Here is a 26,410-nt window from a genome sequence, read left to right on the forward strand (position 1 = left end):
CACACACACACACACACACACACACACACACACACAGTATTCCTCTGTGTGTTGACTGCGTGGTGGAATATCATTTTTAAATTACTGAGGTGAAGCAGTTCTTCTTAAAGATGCAGATGTATGAAGAGACCCTTAAACTGACATCACATCAATAAGACTTACATTAAGTATTCTCCATTAACTTCAAAGGATAGGAAGTGCATAATATTACCATAGATTGTTAAGTACTTGAAAACTTATATTTTGCGTGTTTGATAGAGTCAACGTTTGGTGGTTGCTACTGGTCCATATGCAGTCAATAACCTTCCCTATGAGAACACTGATGCCTCCGTACCCTTGTCACATTTCTTCAAAGCTGACACAAGAATAGTTGACATAGAAGTGGAGAAATTATATAGAAAATAATAGGGGTTTCTATAGCAGCCATTATTCGTTACACACCACAGCCCCCTGTCCCGCCCATTAAGCCCTGTCTTGTGCCCATTCGTGCCTTTGTTCGGCCCAGTCACCGGGGAAGGAGTGAGAAAGATAGAAAAGGAAAGAAGGGAAAAAAGGAGAGAAAGAGAGAGAGTGAGGGGAAGAAGCGAGGGAAGCAAGGGACCGGTTTGTGTATTAATCCCTTCAAAAGAAAAGGGAGTCAAGGATGTGGAGCAGACCGATGAAAGTCAAAAGATTGAGTCCAAAAGTCACTTCTCGGGCCTGACCAGAATTGAAATGCACTCTTCAAGAAAGTGTTTGTGTGTGTGTGTGTGTGTGTGTGTGTGTGTGTGTGGGTGGGTGGGTGTGTGTGACAGATGTGTATTATCACTCAGACGTGTATTATAGCCCATTTATTCACACCTTTCTGTGCTGTGCCTCCAGGGAGAGCTTGGAGCCTCTGGACCCAGAGGAGAGGATGGACCAGAGGGACCCAAAGGAAGGTCAGGTCTCCCAGGAGACCCAGGCCCTCTCGGAACCACAGGAGAAAAGGTGTGTGTGTGTGTGTGTGTGTGTGTGTGTGTGTGTGTCTTTACCAGGGAAAATAGATGTGCACCATGTATACTGTACATGTGTCTGTGTAAAACGATGGAGGAATGTGCTGTTGAGGTGTGTGTGCAGTTTGTCTACGTGTGTGTGTGTGTGTGTGTGTGTGTGTGTGTGCGTGAGTAAGTTCTTGTTCTTAATTGCTTGTTCTCAGTATCCTAGAAACTTCAGGTCAGGTCAGGTAGGCCCAAATGAGCAACAGAGCTAGCGTGTGGCAGGTGAAGAAACACTAGCCCTTTTAAACTGTCCCCATGGAGACGCCGCTGCATCTTAATTAAGACCCGTGTCAGGACCGGCAATCCCTGCCTCGTTTAGGCAGCTATTTCAGGAGGATGCTCTCCTCATGATAATCACTCTGGGGGCTCACTACCAGACCTCCAGCTTATTTTAAGGAGTCCCCCCCCCCTCCCCCACCCCACTCACAACCCCCCCCCAGTCCTCACAGTTATGCAAGTGAAGGGGAGTATTTTGGGTTCACAGTGACCTAGATAGGTAAACCTGTTCTGAGGTGTATGTGGGTTAGGTGGAATAAGAGTAAATGACGGTGCTGTTCTCAGGTGTATGTGGGTTAGGTGGAATAAGAGAACATGATGGTGCTGTTCTCAGGTGTATGTGAGTTAGGTGGAGTAAAAGGGGATGATGATGGTGTTGGATGTTCACTTTGGTGTTCACCTTCTTTCACCAGGGTAAACTGGGCGTGCCCGGCTTGCCAGGATATCCAGGAAGACCAGGACCAAAGGTAAGATTGACCTTGTCTGCTCCTCCAGTGTGTTTCATGTGTTTGTTTTATGCCTGCATACTGTCTGTCTTTTCGTTGGGTGAGTTTTGGGGTGATTGTAAGTGCTGCTGTGTGTGTGTGTGTGTGTGTGTGTGTGTGTGTGTGTGTGTGTGTGGCTGTGAATGTTAGACCTGCTGTGAGTGCAAGGTTGTGTGTGTGTATGTGTGTGTGTTTGTGCCTTCTGTTTGAGTTGGGGTTTGCCTGTCACGTTATGGTTTGGGGGCTGCACCGGGAGGGGGGTGGCGGGTGAGGAGGGGCGTGTTTGAACTTCCTGATCAAAGCCTCTCCGTATTGCGCCTCGTGGTGTCAGGCCCTCCACTCATCCGCAACCCAGGATGCACTGCTGCACCAGCACTTTTTCCCCCCCTTCACCCGCTCCCTTGCTCTTTGATGGACCTGCAGTTTAATCTCTCGCTCTCTATCTATCTCTCTTTTCTCTCTCTCACTCTCTACGTGTGTGTGTGTGTGTGTGTGTGTGTGTGTGTGTGTGTGTGTGTGTGTGTGTGAATCTGTCTCTCTACTCTACAGGGTTCTCAAGGATTTCAAGGATTCCCAGGCGCCAACGGAGATAAGGGCACCAGGGTACGTCAAACTTGCTACACGTACACACACACACACACACACACACACACATGCTGCTATATGTATGCTACACTCATTACCTCTAGATAATTACACACAGACACACACACCCACACAATTTTTCAGTCTCTCTCTCTCTCTCTCTCTCTCTCTCTCTCTCTCTCTCTCTCTCTTTCCCCCTCTTCCTCAGAAATTCATTCAGTGGAATCTTTAGTGTGATCCTGAATTTCCCTGCAAAATCCTCATTAGTTTACACATTCAAAGGAGGACAGACAGCAATATTCCGCTAATCCTCACAGATACACTACACACTACCCTACACACACACACACACACACACACACACACATAGACACACATAGACACACACACGCAAGATAATGGTATTGGCATTACCACACTCAGATGCTCAGCGAATTATAGAACCCTCTAATGCTAACATCAGTCTCCTCATTAATTTTGCATCGCAGACGAAACTACTCATCTCACTTTAAAAACTCTTCCGAACTCTTATTTTCCGATGAAGCGCATTGTTGCTGCTGGATAATCAACCTGATTATCCCCACATTGTGTTATTACGTTTTAATAATGAGTAATATCTCATTAAATCCCTGTCTTTCCCCATTTGTTTTGTGGAGTCTTGCGAGGGTCGTATTTAAATTTTGCAGCAACACAAACACAATTTGTGTATAAACAGAGCACGGATCTGAAAGAGGAGTCCATAAATTAATAAATATGCCCCGTGAAATGATATTTTTGGAAAAACAGAACTACCCGTTGGTTATTTGAAGATTATTTCCCTATGAGGAGGAAGAAAAAACGTAATCATGATCTGTTGTTTGGTGTTGGCTGCCTTCCCTACGCTAATGTGAGGTGTTTAATTAGTATGTATAATGAGTAAACACTGGTACACGCTTACTGGCATGCTCGTATAATCATGCATCCACAGTTATTAACTTTCTTTCTTCCTGTCACCTCTTTCTTCCTCCTCTCTTTTCTCCTCTCTTTCCCCTCCCCCTGCCACAGGGAACAGCAGGAAAGCCAGGCCCAAGAGGTCAAAGAGGACCAACGGTGAGTCTCCTGCTGCTGGCGACCTTTCACCTCTACTCCTGTAGTGTGCACCTGGCAGTGCTAATGACTAAGGATGAAGCCTTCACCTTCACCTTCACCTTTTATTTCACCAACATTTTTTTTTTCTTCTTTCGCTCCTGTGTCTGTAGGGGCCACGTGGAGAGAGGGGACCCAGGGGCCCAACAGGAAAAGCCGGACCAAAGGTGAGTGGGTTCAGAGGTCAGAGAAGCCCACTTTGAAGGAGCCCGGAAGCTTCTGAGTGTCTGCTTCATTAGAAGCACTTCTGCAGCTGCTTCGTGCTACGTCAGAACAGAGCACTGGAGCCTGGTCAAGACGTGTTAGAAACATGCATGTCTGCATGTGGTATGCATCTGCATGCATATCATGACATAAGCATATAACATAAACTCTCCTGTATTACCTGAGCTTCCAATGCATTGGCCTCCAGTAAGTTTCCTGATGTCTGGAAATTGAAAGTTAATTCTAAACACGAACTGATAAAATGAAAGCCTTTCCGATCTAGATCATAAGTGTGGCATACATGCGTTGCCTGTGTGTGTGTGTGCACATGTGTGTGTGTGCACATGTGTGTGAACATTCCAACAGGGAGAAGAGTTTGAACTTAATAGGGTGTGAGTTGTGTGCCAGGCGTAACCCTAGCAGTCAAAGGCAATTGGAGTTGCAAACCTGAAGAAATTAATGGAGGATCTACGGGATGTGAAAGTTGAAACATGAAAAGGCTTTCATCAATATAATTTGGAACAGAGCAAATGTCATCCTTTCTGGCCTTCTGGAGCAAAGTGCTGAGTGGCTTGTTGGAGGCTGTGCCATCACTCCTCTCAAGATGCATCAGCCCCCCCCCCCCCCCCTCCGTCTCATCACAATTTGGACTGTAGTTACGGAGGGCTGGAGAGAGTGGGGTTTTCAGTCCATTCTAATTAGACTGAGTGAGAGACTGACAGAGGATCTGTCTCATTCTGCCCGTCTTACAGAACACTTCTGATCCATGTTCAGTCGCAGGTATTAGTCAGCCTCAGACCCTGATGAGTAGACTGCGGACCCGTAGAATAACTACACTAATTCTCATGGTTTAATACTTATACCAAAACAGTCTGATTAAAGTAACACAACAGCAAAGCTGTTCATATTTTCATGCATTTGCTTGTTTATGTAATGATAAAGTTGGAACCTGACGTTTTTTGGTCCTTCCCAACAGGGTAACTCAGGAAGCGACGGGCCTCCCGGACCTCCTGGTGAACGGGTACGTCTCAAACCCCTCCTACTCTCAGCTTAATCAGCAACGACTTGTTGGTGGATTGGTCTGTGATGTGGATCTGAAGGGCCGTGGTGTAACCCCCTCCCCCCCCCATCTTGTTTTGTTTGTTGCAGGGTCTGCCAGGGCCTCAGGGGCCAACTGGATTCCCAGGACCAAAGGGACCCCCTGTAAGTAACAACATGAACCATCTCAACAATTAGTTCTTGTGCAAGGGCAGCATGGTGAAAGATGGCAAAGATACTGTTATGAAATATTCAGAGGCAAGAAGAAATGCCAATGGGAATGGCTTCTTAGCCAAAGGGTTTTTCATTGCAGCCAGAGCTCTCGCCAGCATAGCTCATCTGGTTGTTTTGCCTCTGGTCTATTCTAAATGCATTTGTTTGTTTGTTTGTTTGTTTGTGTAGGGACCAGCTGGAAAAGATGGTCTGCCCGGACATCCAGGACAGAGAGGAGAGACTGTAAGTTTTAAAACTCAAACTCACAAACACACACACATACACACACGTTTGTACATCTGCACTCAAAGACACACACCCTTCTAACGACCTGTCCTATCTCCCCAGGGTTTCCAAGGCAAGACTGGACCTCCAGGACCTCCCGGTGTGGTTGGACCTCAGGTGAGAAACCCAGTAACGCACAGAGCCCTGTCCTTCACTCCTAACGAGCTAGAACCCCACTAACACACAGAGCCTTGTATTTCACTCCTAACGAGGTCCCCCTAAGAAGGGCTTCCTAAATTGGTCCTCCAAACGATGGTAATCCATCACCCAGTCAGAGGCTTGGAGCTCCATGTTAGTGAGCTGCCCATGCTCATATTGCGAGTGTGTGTGATGTGTGACCTCTGAGTGTTTTCAAAGTGTAACACTGTGTGTTTGTTTGTGTGTGTTTGTGTGTGTGTTTGTGTGTGTGTGTGTGTGTGTGTGTGTGTGCTCGCTGCAACTGTCTGAACAGTAATTCAGTGAGAATGTGGGTGCACAGTTGATGTGAATGTCTGTGTAGTTGCAACTGATGGGTAATGGGTGAGAGAGAGAGAGAGAGAGAGAGAGAGAGAGAGAGAGAGAGAGAGAGAGAGAGAGAGAGAGAGAGAGAGAATGTCTGTTCCGAGTTTTCCAGTGTGGCTCTGTGTCCCTGAAGCTCTCAGGCTGGTGGAAGAGATGCTCTTTAAAGAGCATGCATATTCATGAAGGTGTATTTTTCAAAACGCTCTCTCCACTTTAAGTGTTTTGTGTTATTGCAGTCGCAGCTGAATTGCTCACTTCGCACTTCCCCTGCGAACACACACACACACACATTCTCTCCCTCCTGTACCCTCAGCGGTGTCTAGACTGTCACCATAGAGGCTGAAGAGGGTCATAAGTTGGTCATTAAGCCAAGTCAGACCCTTGTTTGTCCTGATCTTTGCTGACGGCGGGACTCATGCGCCTGTTGATTGTTGGTGTGTAAGCACTCACAGCCTCATCCATTATGCATGCACAGTCAACATGGATCCACACTCTCGTTGCTAATGCCCAGTCACACACACACACACACACACACACACACACCCACACCCACATATATTTACACTCACACACACACAAACACAGACAGAGTTTCACATTCTGCTGCAGCCTCCCACGCTTGGATATGCAGGTTAACACATTCAAAATGCACATTCACAGACAAGGACACAGATACACGCCCACACACATGCAAATACACAACAGGCCTTAGTCACAGCGGCAGTAAGACACTCTTATACTGATGCTTCATGGAGGCTTCATTGAGCTGATACTACTCTGATGAAAGCTCACAGATCTGTACCACATCTCGATCTGGATCAGAAAAAAGCTCTTACCCATGATGCATTTCTTTGTCCTCAGGGCCCCACAGGTGAGACTGGACCAATGGGAGACCGAGGCCACCCTGGACCCCCAGGTCCACCTGGTGAGCAGGGACTACCTGGAGCTGCTGGAAAGGAGGGAGCCAAGGTGAGTAAACCCCGATATAGTACGATATTTCACCACAGTAGTATATTACTTTATTACTATTTTGTTCTAGTGTGTGTTGTTTAGTGTATACACATTTGAACTTGGGAAGTCTTACTGAGTCTTGTATGGATTATGGATTCTTGGGTTCTATAATGCATTCTTGTGGCCTAATGTGGTCTACTGAGGTCGTTCTGGTCCCAACGGCTGGTTCCCTGTGTTCTGTAGGGAGATCCAGGTCCTGCTGGCCCCTCTGGTAAAGATGGTCCACCTGGCATGAGAGGCTTCCCTGGAGAACGTGGTCTTCCTGGTGCCGTGGTGAGTACTAGAACCTCCCATCTTCTCTCCATTCACAATGGAACCGTGTATAACCTTCAGGAACCCACGGGGCAGAGACTTTGTATTTATTGCACACAATAATCATTATTGGGAGTCTAATTCATTTTGTTGTGATTTTAGTGAAGAGCTTATGTGTTATGTTGTGTTGCAAGAGTATTGCTGAAAGTGTGTGTGTGTGTGTGTGTGTGTGTGTGTGTGTTCCTCTCTTCTTAGGGTGCCGATGGTCTGAAAGGAAGTGAGGGACCCCATGGCCCACCTGGTCCTGCTGTGAGTTCACTCTCTACCATCTTTCTTTCTTTTTAACTTTTTTCATCTCCCCTCATCTCTCTTATTTTCTCCTCTATTTCTCGGTCTATCTATTCCTTTTTAGTGGCTCTGTCTCTGTTTTCTTAAGAATCTGTATTTTTCCCCCATAATTTAATCTTACTGCTGCGTTATATAAGGTACTAAGATATGTACAGTTATGTAATTCACGTCTAACTACATTACTGAAACGTATTGTCCATGTCATCACTTTCTGACTTTATTGTAGAGGTGAAATATTCTCCACCAGCTTCCATGCATACATAAAAGATTTGCTTATAAATAAATAAGAAGGACGTAACTCAATAATCGTGAGCTCCAATCGAACTGTTTCGGTCACTCTCTTTCTATATCTCTCTTTTTTTCCCCTCCTCCTATCAGGGCTCTCCTGGTGAGCGCGGTGCTTCTGGCCCAGCTGGACCCACTGGTCTGCCAGGTCGCCCTGGACTACAAGGACCTCCAGGCCCGCACGGAGAGAAGGGAGGACCGGTAAGCTTGCGTGTGTGTGTGTGTGTGTGTGTGTGAGTGTGTGAGTGTCAGTGTGTGTGTGTGTGTGTATGTGTGCGTGTGTGTGTGAGTGTCAGTGTGATTGTCAGTGTGTGTATGTGTGTGTGTATGTGTGAGTGTGTGTGTGAGTGTGTGTGAGTGTGTGAGTGTCAGTGTGTGTGTGTGTGTGTGTGCGTGTGTGTGTGAGTGTCAGTGTGATTGTCAGTGTGTGTATGTGTGTGTGTATGTGTGAGTGTGTGTGTGAGTGTGTGTGTGTGCGTGTGCGTGTGCGTGTGCGTGTGCGTGTGCGTGTGCGTGTGCGTGCGCGTGTCAGTGTCAGTGTCAGTGTGAGTGTGAGTGTCAGTGTGTATATGTGTGTATGTGTGTGTGTGTGCATGTGTGTGTGTGAGTGTCAGTGTGAGTGTCAGTGTGAGTGTCAGTGAGTGTGTGTTTATGTGGGATATTTACCTTGAGTACAGCTGTACTCAGAAAGTGCCACCATCTTGAAGACACACAGCTTTCATAAATATGTCAGGAGTTGAGCATAACTTCCTCCTCACGTCTCCATATTGAGAGCCAGCTGGCAGTGATGACATTACAAGACAAGAGTCAATCTGGCCTGGGGGGAGCCATAGAGGAGCCATAGTGTGCTGAGGGCTTCACATCTCAATCATGCCTGTGGCCTGCAGCTTTATCTCTGCCAGGCTGAGATTACTGTTGAGTTGTGTTTACTCAGCGCATTGATGTGTCAGTGGTGGTTAGCGTGAGCCAGATCGCTTTTAAGCCTCTGTACTTAACTGATGTGGTGAGTGAAAAGAGAATATTTTGTGTGTGTGTGTGTGTGAGAGAGAGAGACCTGTGTGTGTGTGTGTGTGTAAGTGTGTGTGTGTGTGTGAGAGAGACCTGTGTGTGTGTGTGAGAGAGAAAGAGAGAGACCTGTGTGTGTGTGTGTGTGTGTGTGTGTGTGTGTGTGTGTGTGTGTGTGAGAGAGAGAGAGAGACCTGTGAGTGTGTGTTTCTGCTAGTCTGATCTCAGATGTCTATGTTTAATTTCTTAGGGAGAGAAAGGACCTCAGGGGCCTGCTGGTCGAGATGGCATCCAGGGTCCAGTGGGTTTGCCTGGGCCTGCCGGGCCTCTGGGACCCCCTGGAGAGGATGGAGATAAGGTAAGGGGTGGCAGTGTGTCTCTCCCTCTTTGTTAAACATGTCCCCATGTCTCATTTATCGATACACCAGTATGTGTATGCATCTCTCCAATACACACCCACACCCACACACACACACACACACACACACACACACACACACACACACACACACACACACACATAGACACACACAACAATCCTCCATTCTCTATAGATGCCTGTCACGATGTTATGGGAGCAGAGACGGTATGGCTAAGAGAGCAGACACACAGGATATATACTTTACATTTTAAACTGCAAGATACATTGTAATAACTGAAAAGAACAATACTAAAATAAAAGTTCTAGCACACCATAGAAAATAAAAACTATTAAAAAAGGAAGAAACTCTAGACAACGACGTCTGCTTGAGGCTTGGATTCAACGCCAGGCAATTCGATTTTAGTGATGGAATTTGAGAGACTCGATCTGTGTGCACAGCACCTGACAGAGTGGCAGTGATCAGACATCATTGTGCATTAATATGCACACACTCTCGGCTCCTCTACCCCCTCACTGTGTCTGTCTCTCACACACACACGCACACTCACTCACATATTACACATTCATTTTGAAGGGATATCTGTCTTAATTGAATCTTCTCTCCTCTGAGAAATTGTCAGCTTCTTAATCACATTAAGCTCCCATCTCTGAACTGTGGGGTGTAGGGATGTGTGGGACAGATTGAACAAACACACGCGCGCGCACACACACACACACACACACACACACACACACACACACACACACACATAGGTCCCAACACACAAACCCCCAATACACAGATGTCAACCCGCCTCTTGCATCAACACAGGCTCGCCTGGTAACACTCTCTGCATCTCAACACACTCTGAACTGAACAGGCTAATTCTTATTCCATACACACACACAAACACACTGGTTCTGAGGATTGGTTGGGGATCAAGATTTTGATCATCACACACACACACACACACACACACACACACACACACACACACACACACACACACACACACACACACACACACACACTAAATACATGCACCTGTGACTCCTGCCTTAGACATCCTAATCCGCCCCATTGTGCCATTCTGGACATACAGCTGACATCTTGTTCTGTGATAATACATCGTGACTCATTGTGCTCTGTGCCTCGTGTCCACAGGGAGAGATCGGTGAGTCCGGACAGAAGGGAAGCAAAGGAGATAAAGGAGAACATGTAAGCTCCCGGTTATCATTCATTCTCCACCATATTAGCATTTTATCATTGTTCTATCTAGACTAGACTTCAAGTCCTGGCGGAGCCATGTTTAATAATGCGCCATTGTTTTTTTTCATTGCTATCTTTGTCTATAGGGTCCCCCTGGTCCAACTGGACCACAAGGTCCCGTCGGTCAGCCTGGTCCATCTGTAAGTATCACACCTTAACATCACTTTCCTTGTTTTACCATCACATTTGTGATAATTTCCTGCTTCTTGTGATGGTTGTTATTGGTAATCTCAATTTTTTTACCCATCCATCCATCCAACTCTCTCTCCCGCCTTCTTCCTATTTCTCTCTCTCTCTCTCTGGTGCGCAGGGGGCCGATGGCGAGCCCGGACCCAGAGGTCAGCAAGGTCTGTTCGGTCAGAAGGGAGACGAAGGCTCCCGAGGATTCCCCGGACCTCCAGGTCCCGTCGGCCTTCAGGTTAGAGACTTATCGAGGACTTGGGCCCATTCAGAACCCATTCTTACACTCCTCTTTTCAAACAGCCATCCATCTCACACTGAAGCCAGGCTCAGTGATTCAAAGCAAGGCGTTGACCAATAACGTTATCAATGTGAACAGAAGTGCACATTTGCAAAGTAAATCAAGAGGGATGTGTCATGACCACACAGGAGGTGTTAATTAGATGTTGAATGCTAAAGAGAGTTAGCTGTGACTCATGTGTGTGTGACTCAAGTCTGTGTTATGTGATCTTGATGAAGTGGCTGATGTGTGTGTTGGTGCCTTCTGCGCTGGGCTCATTGGTTTTTGGTTTCTCACACAGGGACTGCCAGGACCTACGGGCGAGAAGGGGGAGACTGGTGACGTGGGTCAGATGGTGAGAGAACTCTTCTTGAAGTATTGGCTCTTCCCTTTTCCACAGTTGGTGTTTAACTGGTTGTTTCCAGGTGGAATGTTAAATATCCTTCTCCCTGTCTCTCTCTCTCTCTCTCTCTCTCTTTCTCTCTCTCTCTCTCTCTCTCTCTCTCTCTCTCTCTCTAGGGTCCCCCTGGTCCTCCTGGACCCAGAGGCCCCGCCGGACCCAATGGAGCAGATGGACCCCAAGGACCCCCAGGTGGCATCGGTAACCCTGGCAACGTGGGAGAGAAGGTAGAACACAAACCGTCCCTCTCGCCACACACACTCACATCAGTCATCAGTGAATCTGTGTGTGTATATGTGTGTGTGTGTATGTGTGTGTGTGTGTGTGTGTGTGTGTGTGTGTGTGGTGTGTGTGTGTGTTTGTGTGTGTGAGGTGTGTGAGGTGTGAGGTGTGTGTGTACGTGTGGTGTGTGTGTGTGTGTGTATGTGTGGTGTGTGTGTGCCATGCCCTGAGTGTGAGACTGCAGCCTGACTGAGCATAGATGCTAAGAGCACTCTAAAGCGCTGCTGCCTCATTAATATTTCAACTGGCCATTCAGCTGAATGATCAAGTTTAAAGCGCTAAAACCTCTTTTGCACTTTCACTTTAATAGATGTGTGATAGAAAGAGAGAGTGAGAGAGAGAGAGAGAGAGAGGGAGAGAGTGTGTGTGTGTATGTGTGTGTGCGTGTGCAAGCATTCAAGCGAATGTGTGGCCTGTCCTCGGTAAGGCATCTTTGTATTATTTAAGTACCTCTTCTAAAGTGTCTGAGCTTTTGTGTGTGTGTGTGTGTGAGTGTGTGTTTGCAGATGCACGAGTGTGTGTGTGTGTGTGTGTGTGTTCGCACATGCGCGCGCGTGTGCGTGTGTGTGTTTGCCGAGCGCGTTGCCAGCCACTGCCCTCCGTCCAACCCTCTCAGCACTTTTCTCTCCAGCGATGATGATGGTGTGATTTGTTATCTTCTCCGATCGATACAAGCACCTTCATCCCTTTTCTTCAGTGCCACTTTCTCCCTCTCTTTCCTCTCCTAAGGATGCCATCATGACCTAATATGTCATACAGGATAGAGAAAAGGGATAAGTGCACAGAAGACGAGTGGGAAAATATAAAGGATGAGGGAAGACAATCAAACGAAATGGGACAAAGTGGACAAGGAGCGGAGAGCATGATGGGATAGTAAACAGCACTTGCTGTTCCACTTGCTTTAGAGGAGACACTGCAGGAGGTCAAACAAGTCATAATCTGTGAAACTGGAGGGAGAAGTGTCTTTAAGCTCTTGGTATTTTTTTGACTGCCTCTGCAGTTAATAATAATAAATAATAATAATTCATTTTATTTTTAACGCACTTTTCATTCCAAAGAATCTCAGAGTGCCTACAAATTAGAAATTAACTATAATAATACAATAGTTGAATGATCAGTCCCTCTTACTACTTTTAGACAGAGAGGATTGTGGGCAGAACAGCTACTGCCTATCTTGAGCATGAGATTGAATAAGCAATAACAGAGTAGAGCTTTGATCAGTATTAAGATGCTTACTGTGCTTCCCTTCAGGTTGTCTTTTTCTCACTGTCTCTTTCTGTGGGGGACTGATGACGGTGATGATCACTCAGAATTTTTAGCTTAAGAATAGATTGGCCACCGTGTGAGATGAGAAATAGCCTCTGATGTATGGATGGGCCTGCTGCGAGGATGGGACAGCACACGCGTGCAAGTGTGCACACACACACACACGTACACACACACATACACGTACCACACACACACACACACACACATCCATCCATTTTTACACGAGTTAGGACTCAGACACTGTGTTTGCTTGTGTGTGTGTGTGTGTGTGTGTGTCTGTGTGTGTGTGTGTGTGTGTGTGTGTGTGTGTGTGTGTGTGTGTGTGTGTGTGTGTGTGTGTGTGTGTGTGTGTGTGTGTGTGTGTGTGTGTGTGTGTGTGTGTGTGTGTGCGTGTGTGTGTGTGTGCGTGTGTGTATGTGTGTCTGTGTGTCTGTATGAGTGATGGATGTCCACACTCTCTGCCTCCAACTGGCATTGCAAGGACAAGAGCAGTGACTTTCAGTGCAGTGACCAAACATCCCAACTCGCTCACTCACTCCATCAATCTATCTTTGTGTCTGCTTCTTTTCCTGTCAGGGTGACTCTGGTGAAGCAGGAGAGCCTGGACTGCAGGGAGACCTCGGCCCTCCGGTACGCAGACAAACAGCACAACAGACAAACAACACAACAGACAAACAACACAACAGACAAACAACACAACAGACAAACAACACAACAGCGAACACAATCAAGATTAACCACTCCAGCTACAAGCACAACCATAATACACCATTCCAGCTACAAGCACAGCACAACCAAAATACACTACACCAACTTTAACTGTAAAATCAACACAGCTTATCACATCACAGCACAACAAACAGTATGTGTACTTCACACCTAAATTGTTGTATAACAAAATATCACCAAGCAAAATACAGATGGGTGGTCGATTGCTGGTTGCTTTTAAGTATATGATTAGTTAATCACATCAATTTGCTATGGATTGTAATAACGAGTTCTGTTCTGGTCCAGGGTCCAAGAGGCGAGCATGGGGAGAAGGGAGAAGCTGGTCCTGCTGGTTCCTCTGGCCCTCCGGGTCCCAAAGGTCCACCTGGAGATGACGGTCCTAAAGGCAGCCCTGTAAGTGCTGGTCTTGTTCTGATCCGGTGTAGCTCAGCATGTGCACTCTGTCTGCTCTCATTATAGGCACTCTCGACTGGCAGTACACTAATGATGTGATGCGTCTCTTCTCAGGGTCCAAGCGGTTTCCCTGGTGATCCTGGTCCTCCTGGCGAGACCGGTCCCGCTGTAAGTTTACTTCTCATGCTGAAAGGATAAGATATAGATAAGATGACATATTAAACTATGTTAGGTTGCACTGTGAACTCAGAAATGGGCCACTAAGCAAAAATAGTTTACGTTTTCTTGTGTCTAGATTACTCAAGCGCCCTTTGACAGGAAGTGACATCGCGACCCATTAACATGTATTTTCTCCTTGCAGGGTTTGGATGGCGCTTCAGGTGACAAGGGTGATGACGGAGAGGCTGGTCAGCCGGTGAGTTTGCATCACAGTAAATCATCCCATCCACTAATGATTTGAAGGAAGTTCGAATATCATAAAGGTTCTGTGATGTCTGTCATTGTATTTCAGGCACATGATACAGTAACAGTACTATCATCCTCATTTTCTCTCTCTCTCTCTCTCTCTCTCTTGTCTGCTAGGGTTCTCCCGGACCCACTGGTGAGGCAGGTCCATCTGGTCCTCCAGGAAAGAGGGTAGGCCTTTCTCATCATATCTACTCCTTGCAGTCATTTTCCAGGTGTGAGCCAGAGAATGTCACCTCATATATTTGTCTCTCTACTATTCCCTCTCTCTCTCTCTCTCTCCCCCCCCCCCCCCCCCCCTCTCTCCCGCTCTCTCTCGTCTCTTTGTAGGGTCCCCATGGACCTGCTGGGCCTGAGGGAAGAGCTGGAGAAAAGGGAGCCAAGGTGAGAAACAAACACAGACATAGAAATACGCTCAGAAAAACATACAGGAAACACACAAACCGTCACACTAACATTCACAAAGCAGAACCAAAAAATGACCTAACAGACCCACATGCAAACAAACACAATAAACCAACTCAACGAGTTTCATTGTTTTTTAGGGTGAATCTGGTCTGGAAGGTCCTCCTGGAAAGACTGGACCTGTTGGGCCTCAGGGTATGCCTGGAAAAACCGGTTCTGAGGGTCTGAGAGGCATCCCTGGTCCAGTGGTGAGTCCCTCTAATCTTTATAGGATGTAATTGGATTTTCTTGCCGCTGCGCGGCAAACAGAATACAGATGATTTCCTTGTTGATTCTGAAGCTTTGGGAGTGTGTTGTGTTTGTTCTAAACAGGCGGAATGAGATTGGGAAAAATGTCTCTACTTTAGGGGTCAATATAGTCTTTTTTAAAGATTTCTGGAGTATGGAGTATTTCTGCTGCTGCTTAGGTTTGATTCTGTGTGGTTCTGTGTAGGGAGAACAAGGTCTGCCCGGTTCCCCTGGCCCTGATGGACCTCCTGGACCTATGGTAGGTTCTCCGTCTTACTCAGCATTTTATACATACGAATGAAAAGATGATTACTATAGACACTAAAGTCTCATTCTCTCTGTTATCTCTTTCCTTGTATGTCTGCTCCTCTCCATCCTCCTCCTCTTCCCCCCTCCCTCCTTGTTCTCCTCCCCCCCTCATTTTCTACTCACTTTCCTTCTCCTGTGCCTCGTCATGTTGACAGGGTCCTCCCGGCCTGCCAGGACTGAAGGGAGACTCCGGTCTGAAGGGTGAAAAGGTGAGTTCCTCCGTTAGGGCGCGTAGCTGATAGCTAATTAATAAATAAACTTGTGCGAGCCTCGCTGCGCCCCCCCCCCCCGTCAGGCGGCTTTGATTGACAGCTGAAAGCTTTGCAGACACTGACAAGAGAAGCGGGAGAAGCTGCCAGAACCCACTGATGAGTGGATGACTGGTGTGGAGGATGAAAAGAAGCATGTGTGTTCGTGTCTTTTTGTATTTTATTCACCGTTTTTTGACGTTTGTGTTTGATCGATCTGCAGGGTCATCCAGGTCTGATTGGTCTGATCGGACCCCCCGGAGAGCAGGGAGAGAAGGGAGACCGAGGCCTGCCCGGACCCCAGGGTCAAGGAGGATCGAAAGGAGACAACGTATGGAACATGGACCCATTTACACACACCTAAATGCAAACCCATAGAAGCTCACACAGACACACTTCACCGCACACTCCGTTATGATACACACATCCTACTGTAACCTCTTGATCTCCCAAGACGGCATTGTTTTGATACACTGATACAGCCTCTTGTTATTATCAGCTACTCACTGCAGTCCTTCTACAGAAACCCTCTGTACAAGTTCACACTGCACTCACCCAATCACTTGCTCACTCTGTGTGTGTGTGTGTGTGTGTGTGTGTGTCCCCTTCTCCTCCTCTCCTCTAGGGTATCAGTGGCCAGACCGGTCCTCTGGGCCCCATCGGACCCCCAGGATTGCCTGGCCCCCCAGGCCCCAAAGGAGCCAAGGGCTCATCTGTAAGCGCTCTTAGTGGTTATGGCTGTTGGAGAGTGTGCCTCTCTCTCTTTCAGCCTTGATTCTATACTTGGCACCAGAATGTGTGTAAAGCTGTATTCTTTGTGTGTGTGTGTGTGCCTCCATTGAACACTCTCTGTTTCTCTCTCCAGGGTCAGACAGGTCCTAAGGGAGAGCATGGTGTTCCTGGTCCCCCTGGACCACCTGTGAGTATACATCAAATGTGTAACTTAACACACATTTCATATCTATATCATGCCTCACTCTCCTACACAGCAGATCTAATTCATGTGCTGCTCCCATACAAACCATACTTCATATTCTCCCACACATCACATGTAGCTCATAGCTCGCTCTCACATAGATAGCATCTCATCCGTCTCCATCTGTCATAACAGAGTTTATCTGATAAGAAATACTCTAATGGATTGACTCATTCTTGGATTGAAATGTCACTTTCAAAATCTTTTCTAAAATGTATTTCTTAAATTATTTGTAATCGTCCTTTTAAAATAATCTAAGAATTCTGATCCTTCTTGTAACAAATATCCTATTCCTCTCCCGTCTTTCTCTCTCTCTCATGCTCAAAGGGTCCTCCCGGCGATGTCATCCATCCTCTGCCTATAATGAGCTCTCCCAAGCGTTCCAAGAGGAACATCGACGCCAGCCAGTTGATGGAGGACGATGCCAACTATAAGGATTACGACGATGGTATGGAGGAGATCTTTGGCTCGCTCAACTCCCTCAAGCTGGAGATCGAGCAGATGAAGCACCCGCTGGGAACCCAGAACAACCCCGCCCGTACCTGCAAGGACCTGCAGCTGTGCCACCCAGACTTCCCCGATGGTACACACACTCACACACACACACACACACACACAGATCAATCAGGCAAGGTCCTGCAGCTATGCCTGCCTTTTTCTGAATTGCACATATGAAAGCTCACACACACACACACACACACACAAACACACAGTACATGTGCACAAGAATGTGTATTCACACACATCCAAACCTCCTCAAGCCAGGACTGTATTGTCCAGCAGAACTATATTATGAGTAATTAACCCATTTAGAATAAAATCAATTAGTTTTAATTAAGCACGAGTAAGGAACAAAGATGTGTTCTGGACGTGCTTCATTACTTCCACAGTGGCCGACTGTGGCGCCGACCCGGCCCAGACTGGACTAGCAGCTCAGGCTGAGGCTGCTCAATCGATCAGTCGATGAATCAAGAGACGTATTTATGAATGCGGGCCCGGATGATTTATGCTATGAGGTTTTTGGGTCTGACTCTGGTTTTGGTTGTGGTTGTTTTGCTGCCAGGTGACTACTGGGTCGATCCCAATCAGGGCTGCTCGCGTGACGCCTTCAAGGTCTACTGCAACTTCACCGCGGGAGGCGAGAGCTGCATCTTCCCCGACAAGAAGAGCGAAGGGGTGAGAACTTTGTTTTTTTCCCCACTCACCTGATGATTCCCCCAGAGCCATTACCCTGATCCCCCCAAAACCACTCACCTGATGGACCAGCCAATCAAAAACCAATCTGGGTCAGGAGGTTACTTGATTTCCTAAAATCTCTTACCTTCCCTCAGTGTCACATTATCAGCCCTAAATCCTCACTTTCACAGCAACCCTTCCCCATTCATCAGAGGGCCCCCTTAACCCTCTGTCCTTGAGGTATAACCACACTACCAGACTATAGGCTCTTTCATGCCACTTAGGTCCACTACCTCCATTCTCTCCCCACGTGATGTGTATCCGGCTCAACCGAATGGGGAAGTTGTACTGCAATAATGTTTTCTATGATGATGAAATCTGTGTCTAAATCTGTGTATTTGTGTGTGCCTCGTACTGAACTCGACTGTCATTAACGTCTCTTCTACTCATGTGTTAAATACACCAAGACAGGAGGATGCCGCTGTCTGTCTGTGTGTGTGTGTGTGTGTTTGTTTGTGCGTTGGGATGGGTGTCTGTGTGGACTAATTATCTTTACTCATAAACAAAACAATTGCAGGAGCTGTCAATCACTTACCTCAGGATAATGGCCTCTCCACCTACATACTCTTTCTTCTGTCTCTGTGTATGGGTGTGTGGGTGTGTGTTTGCGTGGTTGTCTTTCCATTAAAAACCAGCAAGTGCAACACCACATTTTCATATTACACACACACACCCACATTTCCAAATTAACATGCCACATTAATTCATTTTCAGGTTTAATTTTTTTAATTTCTGGGAGGTAGTTTCATGTGTACATATAACAGGCACGCAGGCATGCCAACACACACACAATCTGTGTATGTTTTCGTGTGTACGTGTGTTGACTATCATATTTTCTAACTCCTTCATTGGGAAATTGCTTCATGATGGAGTGTGTGTATCTGTGTGTGTGTGTCTGTCTGTCTGTCTGTCTCTGTGTGTGTGTGTGTATGTCTGTGTCTTGCTTTCATGTTTTCTATGTGTAACCGCTCTCTCTCCCCTCTTACTGTGGTGACCCAGACGAGACTCACCTCCTGGGTGAAGGAAACTCCGGGCTCCTGGTTCAGTGAATTCAAACGTGGTAAACTGGTAAGCGTTCCCAACCTGCCCCCCCTCCCCTGAGCACCCCCCCTGACTTGGTCTCGTATTTTACAGAGCAAAATGGCTCGCTGGCCCAAAGACACCCCTGGCACTTGGTATAGTCACTACAAGCGCGGTTCTCTGGTAAGTGCACCTGGCCAAGGGTCCCGAGAGACCGGGCTGGCTTGCCGGTTCTCTCCGGGCCCACGGTTCTGCATGCGTCTCTGGTCTGGACTGTAGATCTTCTCTCGGCTTCTCCTACGGTGCGTGCGGTGCTCCGAGCCAACTCACCGTCAGAAACAACAGCAAAGGTGTGGCCTCAAAGGCTTATGGGTAAAAGTGGAGTGGTGGTACACTTTTGCCATGGTGACAGTAAGGAGAATTACATTAAATTACAGTAGATACTTCTGCTTTTTATAGCATAAATCCATCTCCTTACGTGTTGTTTTATCACTTGTGTATTGGTATCACGACCATGACAAAGTGTGCCTGCTTCAGAATTTTACCTGTGGAGTCAGAAAGTTACACCTTAATGTGACTGAGTGCTCTACTGAGTTATATAGTCTACAGCAAACCCAGGTCAAGGAAGTGCTGAAGGTGAATGGTATTGCACCATGTCAGCCATTTTGGAATTGTATATGCACTCTTAGTTTCCTGTAGCCCAGCTGTAGTACTCAGTCACTGCCCACGGGGCTTCTGGGTACCAGGCCTTCACTTGCGGCTGTGATGGAGAGGTAATATGTATTCCTTTGTGGTGGTGGTGTTTCCATGGCAATGTGGGGGCTGTTTGGGCACACGTGGGTGGTGGTAGTTGGAGGGGAAGGGAAGGGGGGGTTTGTTTGTTTATTGTTCTCTCCAGTTTGGGCACTGGAGACAGTAAACACCCCCCTTCGCTTAGCCAGAAACACATATGACAGGACACACACTGGGGACGGATAACCAAGTGTTTGATCTCGCTCATTAATGCCAATTTACATAATAAATTGCACATATACAATTCACTTACATTCAGATTATAATTAGCTAAATTATAATTTAACTGTATTTTAGATATATTTTCCCACGTGTGGTAATGGTTATCCAGTCAAGGTGGTGTGTGTCCGTGTGTGCGTCTCTTGGTGGGATGTGCATGAGGCAGAGTGAGAAGAAGTGTGTAAGACCGGACGATGTGTATGGACCCGAGTAAGTATCGTGTGTGTGTGTGTGTGTGTGTGCATCAAGCTCTTGGAACAGCATGGCACTGCTTGCATCCTGCATGCCTCAGCTCTTTCAGTCAGTCATGTGTGTGAGTGCAACAGTGATGGAGGTGCAGAAAGAGCACAGCAGCGGTTGGTATGACAACAGAACAGTCAAAACATTTGCCTTGCTTGGTGCAAATGTTACATCACACCAATCCTAAAAAGTAAACAGGTCAAAAAAAAGTTGTCCATGTTACACAATATTTTACACAAATGTCATAAAACAGTTTAGGTTTGTTGTGTATGTAGTAGGATTTACAGTAGGAGTTATTTAAAATATACCCATACAAATTATATAAATGCAGTTCTTCACCATGGATGTTAATGAAACTCTTCAGGAAGGAAAGCTCATAGCCTGACTGCAAATTAACACACACACTCCCAAGTCTTCAGCAAATGTCCACCATTATATCTGGGAAAATACAACCTTATTCTCCCCGTGTCACGGAGCAGTGAATTATCGGTAATAAAGCATTTAGACCCATATATCCACTCGCTATCAAACATGACAGTGAACTGTGGTATGGAGGCAGGCCAGACCTCTAGCCTGCTAGCGCTGTCACACACGGCATTGCAGCATTCCATAACTGTCAGTTCACCGCAAAAAAATATCAATGCATGGCCAAGGCTTTGACAGACACTGTCTGATTGGAGCAGTGAGTTATGGGTAATGAGGTTGAACACACCTCAGGCTGCTAAGAGCAGTGAATTATGGGTAATGGGGTTAGCACTCCTGCGGCTGTTCAGACAAGTGAATTATGGTTAATTATGTTAACACTACAGCCTGATGAGAGCAGTGAGTTATCTGTAATGAGGTTAATACCCCTCGGGTGATTCAGAGCAGTGGTTCATGGGTAATGAGTTTTAACACACCTATAACATGATAATAGGAATAAGAATCCAAGAATACTTTTTTCTAAAAATATAGTATATTACATTGATACGGCAGTCATAACAGGAGACATGGTAATGTCCATCAAAAAGTCTTAGGCTGAGTAGAATATTAGGGTGTGATGTGTAGAGGTAAACGCTAAATGATATGACACTAGCCTCTGTACAGCTTGTTACTCTTGAACACCTTGTAGATCATTTCTCTTTGTGTGTTTCTATGTGTGTGTGTGTGTAGCTCTCGTATGTGGACGCAGAGGGTAACCCCATTGGTGTGGTGCAGATGACCTTCCTGCGGTTGCTTAGCGCCACAGCCCGCCAGAACCTGACGTACAACTGCTACCAGACGGTGGCGTGGCACGACCCGGAATCCGACTCGTATGACAAGGCCATCCGCTTCCTAGGCTCCAACGATGAGGAGATGTCCTACGACAACAACCCCTACATCAGAGCCGTCGTGGACGGGTGTGCGGTAAGTTGGGTGGAAAAGAAAGAACTGTTTACTTTGTGCTTTTTTTTAAGGAAAGGTTCAATATATTTCATAAATTGGGCTGTTCGCTGAGACTGTGACACTCTGAGAACGAAATGGTTCAACTAATATCTTCCGTGGAACAGCTTTAAAAAAATTAAAAAAGGAACTTGGTGAGGTAAAATGTTGAAGGTTCAGAAGATTGTGGGATTCATTCAGCAACTTCACAGAGGATTCGCTGACATTTATTTGGTAATCAGTTAGGCTTGGCACGGAGCCAGAGGCATGGGTAATTAGATAATGGGAGCTGATTACAGCGACTCCAGCAGAAAGGGCCCAGGGTTGATGTCCAGGTCAACAGCTTTCTTCCGGGACGCTTTTATTAATGGAACTGCCGCTAGCAGAGCATGAACATGATCATTACCTGCCCGAGATGCCCCGTGGAGCACAGTCGACACGGACACTTACCACTTTGTGTTGTGTGGGATGAGTTTCATCCAGTAGATTGAACATTAGCTGGATTAAGCAGTCAAGTTGTTTAAAAGCAGTGAGTAAGCCAAGGATTTGTTTGAGTTCGTTCCTGCATATGACAGGAATACACCCACAGGATTTTAACATACATCTCAATTTTGTGAAATGACAGACTAGCGATCAGAGAGCAATTTCTTTCTGTCAGTGGGTTAAAGTAACTGCTTCATCTAAATTGACACATTTTGAGTTACAAGACCAACACAGTGTAGTTACTGTCTAATTTGAAACAAGCATACCTTTAACTAATGGACTTGTCCTCTGTTTTGATTCCTCTGCAGTTGAAAAAGGGCTATGAAAAGACTATTCTTGAGATCAGCACGCCAAAGGTGGAACAGGTACCATTCGTAGACGTCATGTTCAACGACTTTGGCGGAGCAACACAGAAGTTCGGCTTCGAAGTGGGACCAGCCTGCTTCATCGGCTAAGACTGTTCTCTGAACGTCCAAAGAAAAAAAAGAAAAAAAACACACACACTCACAATCTTCTCATTCTCTCAGACACTTAACATGAGAAAGAATTCTGACTTATTTGTATAGCATTTGTGTCTCTATGCAAAACAAACCAACAAACAAACATGTATTACACAATTTCAAGATAACTTAAAAAAAAGGCAAATTGGGAAAAAAAAAATAAAGGAGGAAAAATTTTAATAATAAAAAAAATTATAAAAAAAAAATATCACAGCAACCTTGTAACCTCAGTTTACCCTCTCCCTCACATGCAAGTTTTGAAACTGGATGAGACCCACGCTAGCTAGCTCCACCTGTCTGTCCCCATGACCTCTGACCCCCATCTCTCCCTCCATCCCACTCCACCCTCCCCCGCCCCTCCACCACTCTCATCCGCAATTTCTGGTCTCTGGCGAGGCTAGGACCGGTCGTCAACACGCTGGTCTCTCTCCATGTGATGTGGCCATTTTCTCCCCTCAGTCTGGTCCCAGTCCCCCCAGTTCTTGCTATGCTTTTGTTTTGTGCATAATTCTCTCCCCATTCTTTCGAATGGTGCTTATTATATAAATATATAAATATTTTTTGTATGTTTGTAAGTACTTTCTGTATATTTTTTTCTGATAATGTGTCTGTGTTTTTTTTTTATATTTCTGGCTTCAAAACGTGCATGTGATATAATGGATGATGAGGAAGAGAGATGCTGTTCCCCACCCCTTCCAAAACCACTCTGAATTGGATGAGACCGCCAAAATAAAAGAGGAAACTAAGGTGGTACTGTCTTGTTACCAGTGTAAAGCACGTCTTAATTGTAATTTAACGAATCAAAAAGAGTGATAATAAAAGTCAGAAAAAAAGCACACGAAGCAATGATGTGAGCATTGATTTGCCTGAAAGAAAGAAAGGAAGCAAAGGTTTTCTCCTGGCAGAAGGCACTCCTGGGCCACTGTGTAGACCAGGAGTGGAGCGGACATCAGCAGCCTGCGGTCACAGCAACCTGTTGTCATGGCGACCGGTGGGCGTGGCTTTTATCTCCCCCCCCCCTCTCCTCACTTGTAACCCCGTCGGAAGAACAGTTACACAGCGGGACAAGTTGTCACGTTATCGAGGAACACAACAGTCATACAAAAATAGGTGCTACTTCATTCTCTCTGTGGTGCTATATATTGTTTTGTTTTTCAATTTTTTTACTGTTAATAAAAACAAATGATTCACTGACGTTTTTTGTCCGACTGTTAGCGCGTCTCCCTGCCACTTACATTCCCCATAAGACAGGGGGCGCCATGTTGTGCCTGAGCGGGAAATATTTTACTGCATGCCAATCCATCATAATCACTCATAGAACAGATTGATGTTTTATTTCGTTGTTATTTGCTGTCGTGTATTTGTTTTTTCTGTGTTTGTTTATGTCGAATGTCTTTCTTTCATGGCCCACGCAGAAACCACACTTGTCAGAGGACTGAGTGAACACTGCAGATTGTAGGAGGAAATCAGATCAGTCCAGCCACATCTTATTAGTGCAATCCTAATAAGGTCATATCGCTAATTAGAGGTAGTCAGAGCCTAGCCCGAATGTCAGCTGAAAGTGGCTACTATTGCTAATGCAGGAATGTGAGTCCTCCGTGGCCAGATACCATCCCGAGCCCATCTCGCTGGCTGTCAGTGGCCCTTTACTCTCCAGACGTCTATCTTTCCTCGTGTTGTTTTGTCGGTGGAGGGGTGTTCCAGTCATTTGGGTGTCAGGGGGAAAGGGGCCTGGTGGGGTGCTTAATCACCCTCCCTACCCCAAAGAATTCCAAAGCTTTTATCGCCAAGGAGGGGAGCCTTAGGTGGTGCGCCTGAGGTCCTCCAGCCTCTTGTCTTATTCTTCCTCTCCTTGCTCTCCTTTCACCTTCAGAGACTTGAAGGCCACAGTCACTTAATTTAAAGACCTAATGTTCGTATGTTTGACTGTCGCTGGTTGCCTTTTTATTCCGTAAGAGTGTGCAGGTCCCCCCCCCCCCCCCCCCTTTATGGAGAGTAGGAGCAAGTATCTCATCACACTGCACATTAAGAGGTGCCACTTGAGAGTAATAAATATTATTATTAATTTTATTTTTTATTACATTGTTAACATTTTCCTCTGGCTTACTGATGGAAAAGACAAATCAAGCTTATTTTAGAGCGTTTGGGTTCAAGTAATTCTGCTATGATCCAGCTCTCTCTGTTGCCACTAGATGATGCGCGTTGTACAAACCACACTCTATAGCTTGTCACCACTGCATCACCTGCTATGATGCCCTTCCTTCTCTCTCGTTTTTTAAATGACTTGAATGAAAAATATCACTTTAAACATTTGCTCTCAATTTAAAAAAAAATTAAGCAATAAAACGAATTTCTGTAAATGTTTTAAAACCAGCAGTCATGCTGCCAATTAAGAATGCGTTACTTTTTTTGTTTGTTTGTTTTTTCTTGTTACTTTTTTTCGTAATGTTTATCTGTTCGTTCTTTTTCAAAGTTTTTTTCCCTTGTCAAACCTGTGTAAGAAAGGATAGATGATATATTGGTTTTTATGTCAATAAATTCAAGTTTACTGTGGCCACACACTCTTGTATGTCTTTTGAAGCATTAAAACTTATCTGTATGCATGAGTTGAAGTTTTTTCCTCTCCTTGTTATACATTCAAATGACTTAATCTCCAACCCACAATTTTATTCCCGAAACATTATCTATTTCAAGAGTGCTTCTTTTGATAAAGCGAGCTGTCATGCATTCATTGTGGATTGGGGAGAGAGCGTTTATGTAACTCTCTACCTAAGCCATTGTTTTTTTTTTGTAGTATATTTATTGTATTATTTAAAAAAAATAAATGTAAATGGATACCAGTAGTGCTACGTGAGAAGCCCCCTCTGTATGAAGCTGAATAAAGCGTCATTGTTTTTACTGAGCATTCACTAAATGCTATAAGTCGATGCATGTTGTGTGTAGGGTGCCTGGAGGGGATGGTTCGGAGTGTGTGGTGTGTGTGTGATCTCTTTGTTTGCAGCTTTTTGTGCTTATCAGTGTGACGCTGTGCACACAGCCATTGTGTTTTTCACAGGTGACGGACACCTCGTTGCCATCACTTGGCTCACAACCACTCAACTATTCAACCTACAGGGAGGAGGATAATACATCTCCAATTAAAACAGGTTGTGCCTCCAACCTCCTGCACACACAAACACTCTTTACATACACAGGAGAGATGGAGATATATGAAGTGAGATTTGTAGGATATCCTAATAAAAGTAATTTCAGAGTAATTGCATTTTTGTGGTCTCACTTATATCGTATTCCACACTGGTCTTCAGTCCTTACTGATCTCAGATCTCTAGCGGTCGCAATTCTTCTGTGCAGTCACAGCCATAACATATTATTCAGGTCTTACAACCTCACTGTCCTCTCACCCACTCCCCCCATGTCCTTAAGAGTCTGACCCAACATCACACTTCTGGCTGCAAACAGTATCTATGATCACAATAATCTATAGATCTCAGATCCTACAGATACCTTTGGGTATTTATGTTATTTGTATCAGTTATTTATATGTTTATAAGATTATTTATGTAATTTCTTCACATATAAATGACATGTGCTCAGACATTTTCATCTAAAGTAGCTAAGTTAACAGCACAAGTAAGGCTATTTGCGTCATTTTATTCACATATACGTACATTACATGTGCTCATTTCTCAGACATTTTTCATCTGAAGGAGTTAAGCTCAAGGCACAAGTAAAGTCTACATAATAGTAACAGTAATAGACATTATCAGTGTGTTTGCGCTTTCCTAGATTTGTATTTTGGTGTTGTAAGCACCTTGCTGAAGGCTACCCTTTCAGCTTCAGCTCTCTCAAGTGATGCAGTCTACTTCTACATCTCACCCTGCTAGTTGTATGACTCTTTTGATGCCTGACATTGTGCTGTCTGACCTGATGTGTTAGTCATTTATCAGCTCTGTCATAATCTTCACTTCACTTCACACCTTACAACATCACAGCTCCCCTGTACAGTGTAATATTGCCTTCCACGTCATAGAT

The 26,410-nt window shown here is 45.6% G+C and overlaps 1 protein-coding gene across 1 annotated transcript in view; it reads left to right on the plus strand.

Annotated features, from left to right (window-relative positions):
* The window catches only part of col5a1 (procollagen, type V, alpha 1), an 87,193-nt gene extending 62,209 nt beyond the window's left edge, over nt 1-24,984 (plus strand). The window contains exons 30-65 of the mRNA XM_080847444.1: nt 862-969; nt 1,709-1,762; nt 2,330-2,383; nt 3,410-3,454; nt 3,604-3,657; nt 4,671-4,715; nt 4,844-4,897; nt 5,135-5,188; nt 5,294-5,347; nt 6,593-6,700; nt 6,926-7,015; nt 7,250-7,303; nt 7,721-7,828; nt 8,883-8,990; nt 10,159-10,212; nt 10,350-10,403; nt 10,574-10,681; nt 11,025-11,078; nt 11,243-11,350; nt 13,251-13,304; nt 13,689-13,796; nt 13,911-13,964; nt 14,158-14,211; nt 14,379-14,432; nt 14,592-14,645; nt 14,807-14,914; nt 15,160-15,213; nt 15,419-15,472; nt 15,735-15,842; nt 16,137-16,226; nt 16,377-16,430; nt 16,815-17,070; nt 17,551-17,663; nt 18,723-18,791; nt 21,147-21,380; nt 22,187-24,984. Coding sequence (XP_080703570.1) covers nt 862-969; nt 1,709-1,762; nt 2,330-2,383; nt 3,410-3,454; nt 3,604-3,657; nt 4,671-4,715; nt 4,844-4,897; nt 5,135-5,188; nt 5,294-5,347; nt 6,593-6,700; nt 6,926-7,015; nt 7,250-7,303; nt 7,721-7,828; nt 8,883-8,990; nt 10,159-10,212; nt 10,350-10,403; nt 10,574-10,681; nt 11,025-11,078; nt 11,243-11,350; nt 13,251-13,304; nt 13,689-13,796; nt 13,911-13,964; nt 14,158-14,211; nt 14,379-14,432; nt 14,592-14,645; nt 14,807-14,914; nt 15,160-15,213; nt 15,419-15,472; nt 15,735-15,842; nt 16,137-16,226; nt 16,377-16,430; nt 16,815-17,070; nt 17,551-17,663; nt 18,723-18,791; nt 21,147-21,380; nt 22,187-22,333 — 3,033 coding nt within the window. The 3' untranslated portion in view covers nt 22,334-24,984. The remainder of the gene's footprint in view (nt 1-861; nt 970-1,708; nt 1,763-2,329; nt 2,384-3,409; nt 3,455-3,603; nt 3,658-4,670; nt 4,716-4,843; nt 4,898-5,134; nt 5,189-5,293; nt 5,348-6,592; nt 6,701-6,925; nt 7,016-7,249; nt 7,304-7,720; nt 7,829-8,882; nt 8,991-10,158; nt 10,213-10,349; nt 10,404-10,573; nt 10,682-11,024; nt 11,079-11,242; nt 11,351-13,250; nt 13,305-13,688; nt 13,797-13,910; nt 13,965-14,157; nt 14,212-14,378; nt 14,433-14,591; nt 14,646-14,806; nt 14,915-15,159; nt 15,214-15,418; nt 15,473-15,734; nt 15,843-16,136; nt 16,227-16,376; nt 16,431-16,814; nt 17,071-17,550; nt 17,664-18,722; nt 18,792-21,146; nt 21,381-22,186) is intronic.
* Nucleotides 24,985-26,410: the final 1,426 nt, after the last annotated feature.

This window comes from Sprattus sprattus, assembly GCF_963457725.1.
Source record: "Sprattus sprattus genome assembly, chromosome: 11".
NCBI lineage: Eukaryota > Metazoa > Chordata > Actinopteri > Clupeiformes > Clupeidae > Sprattus > Sprattus sprattus.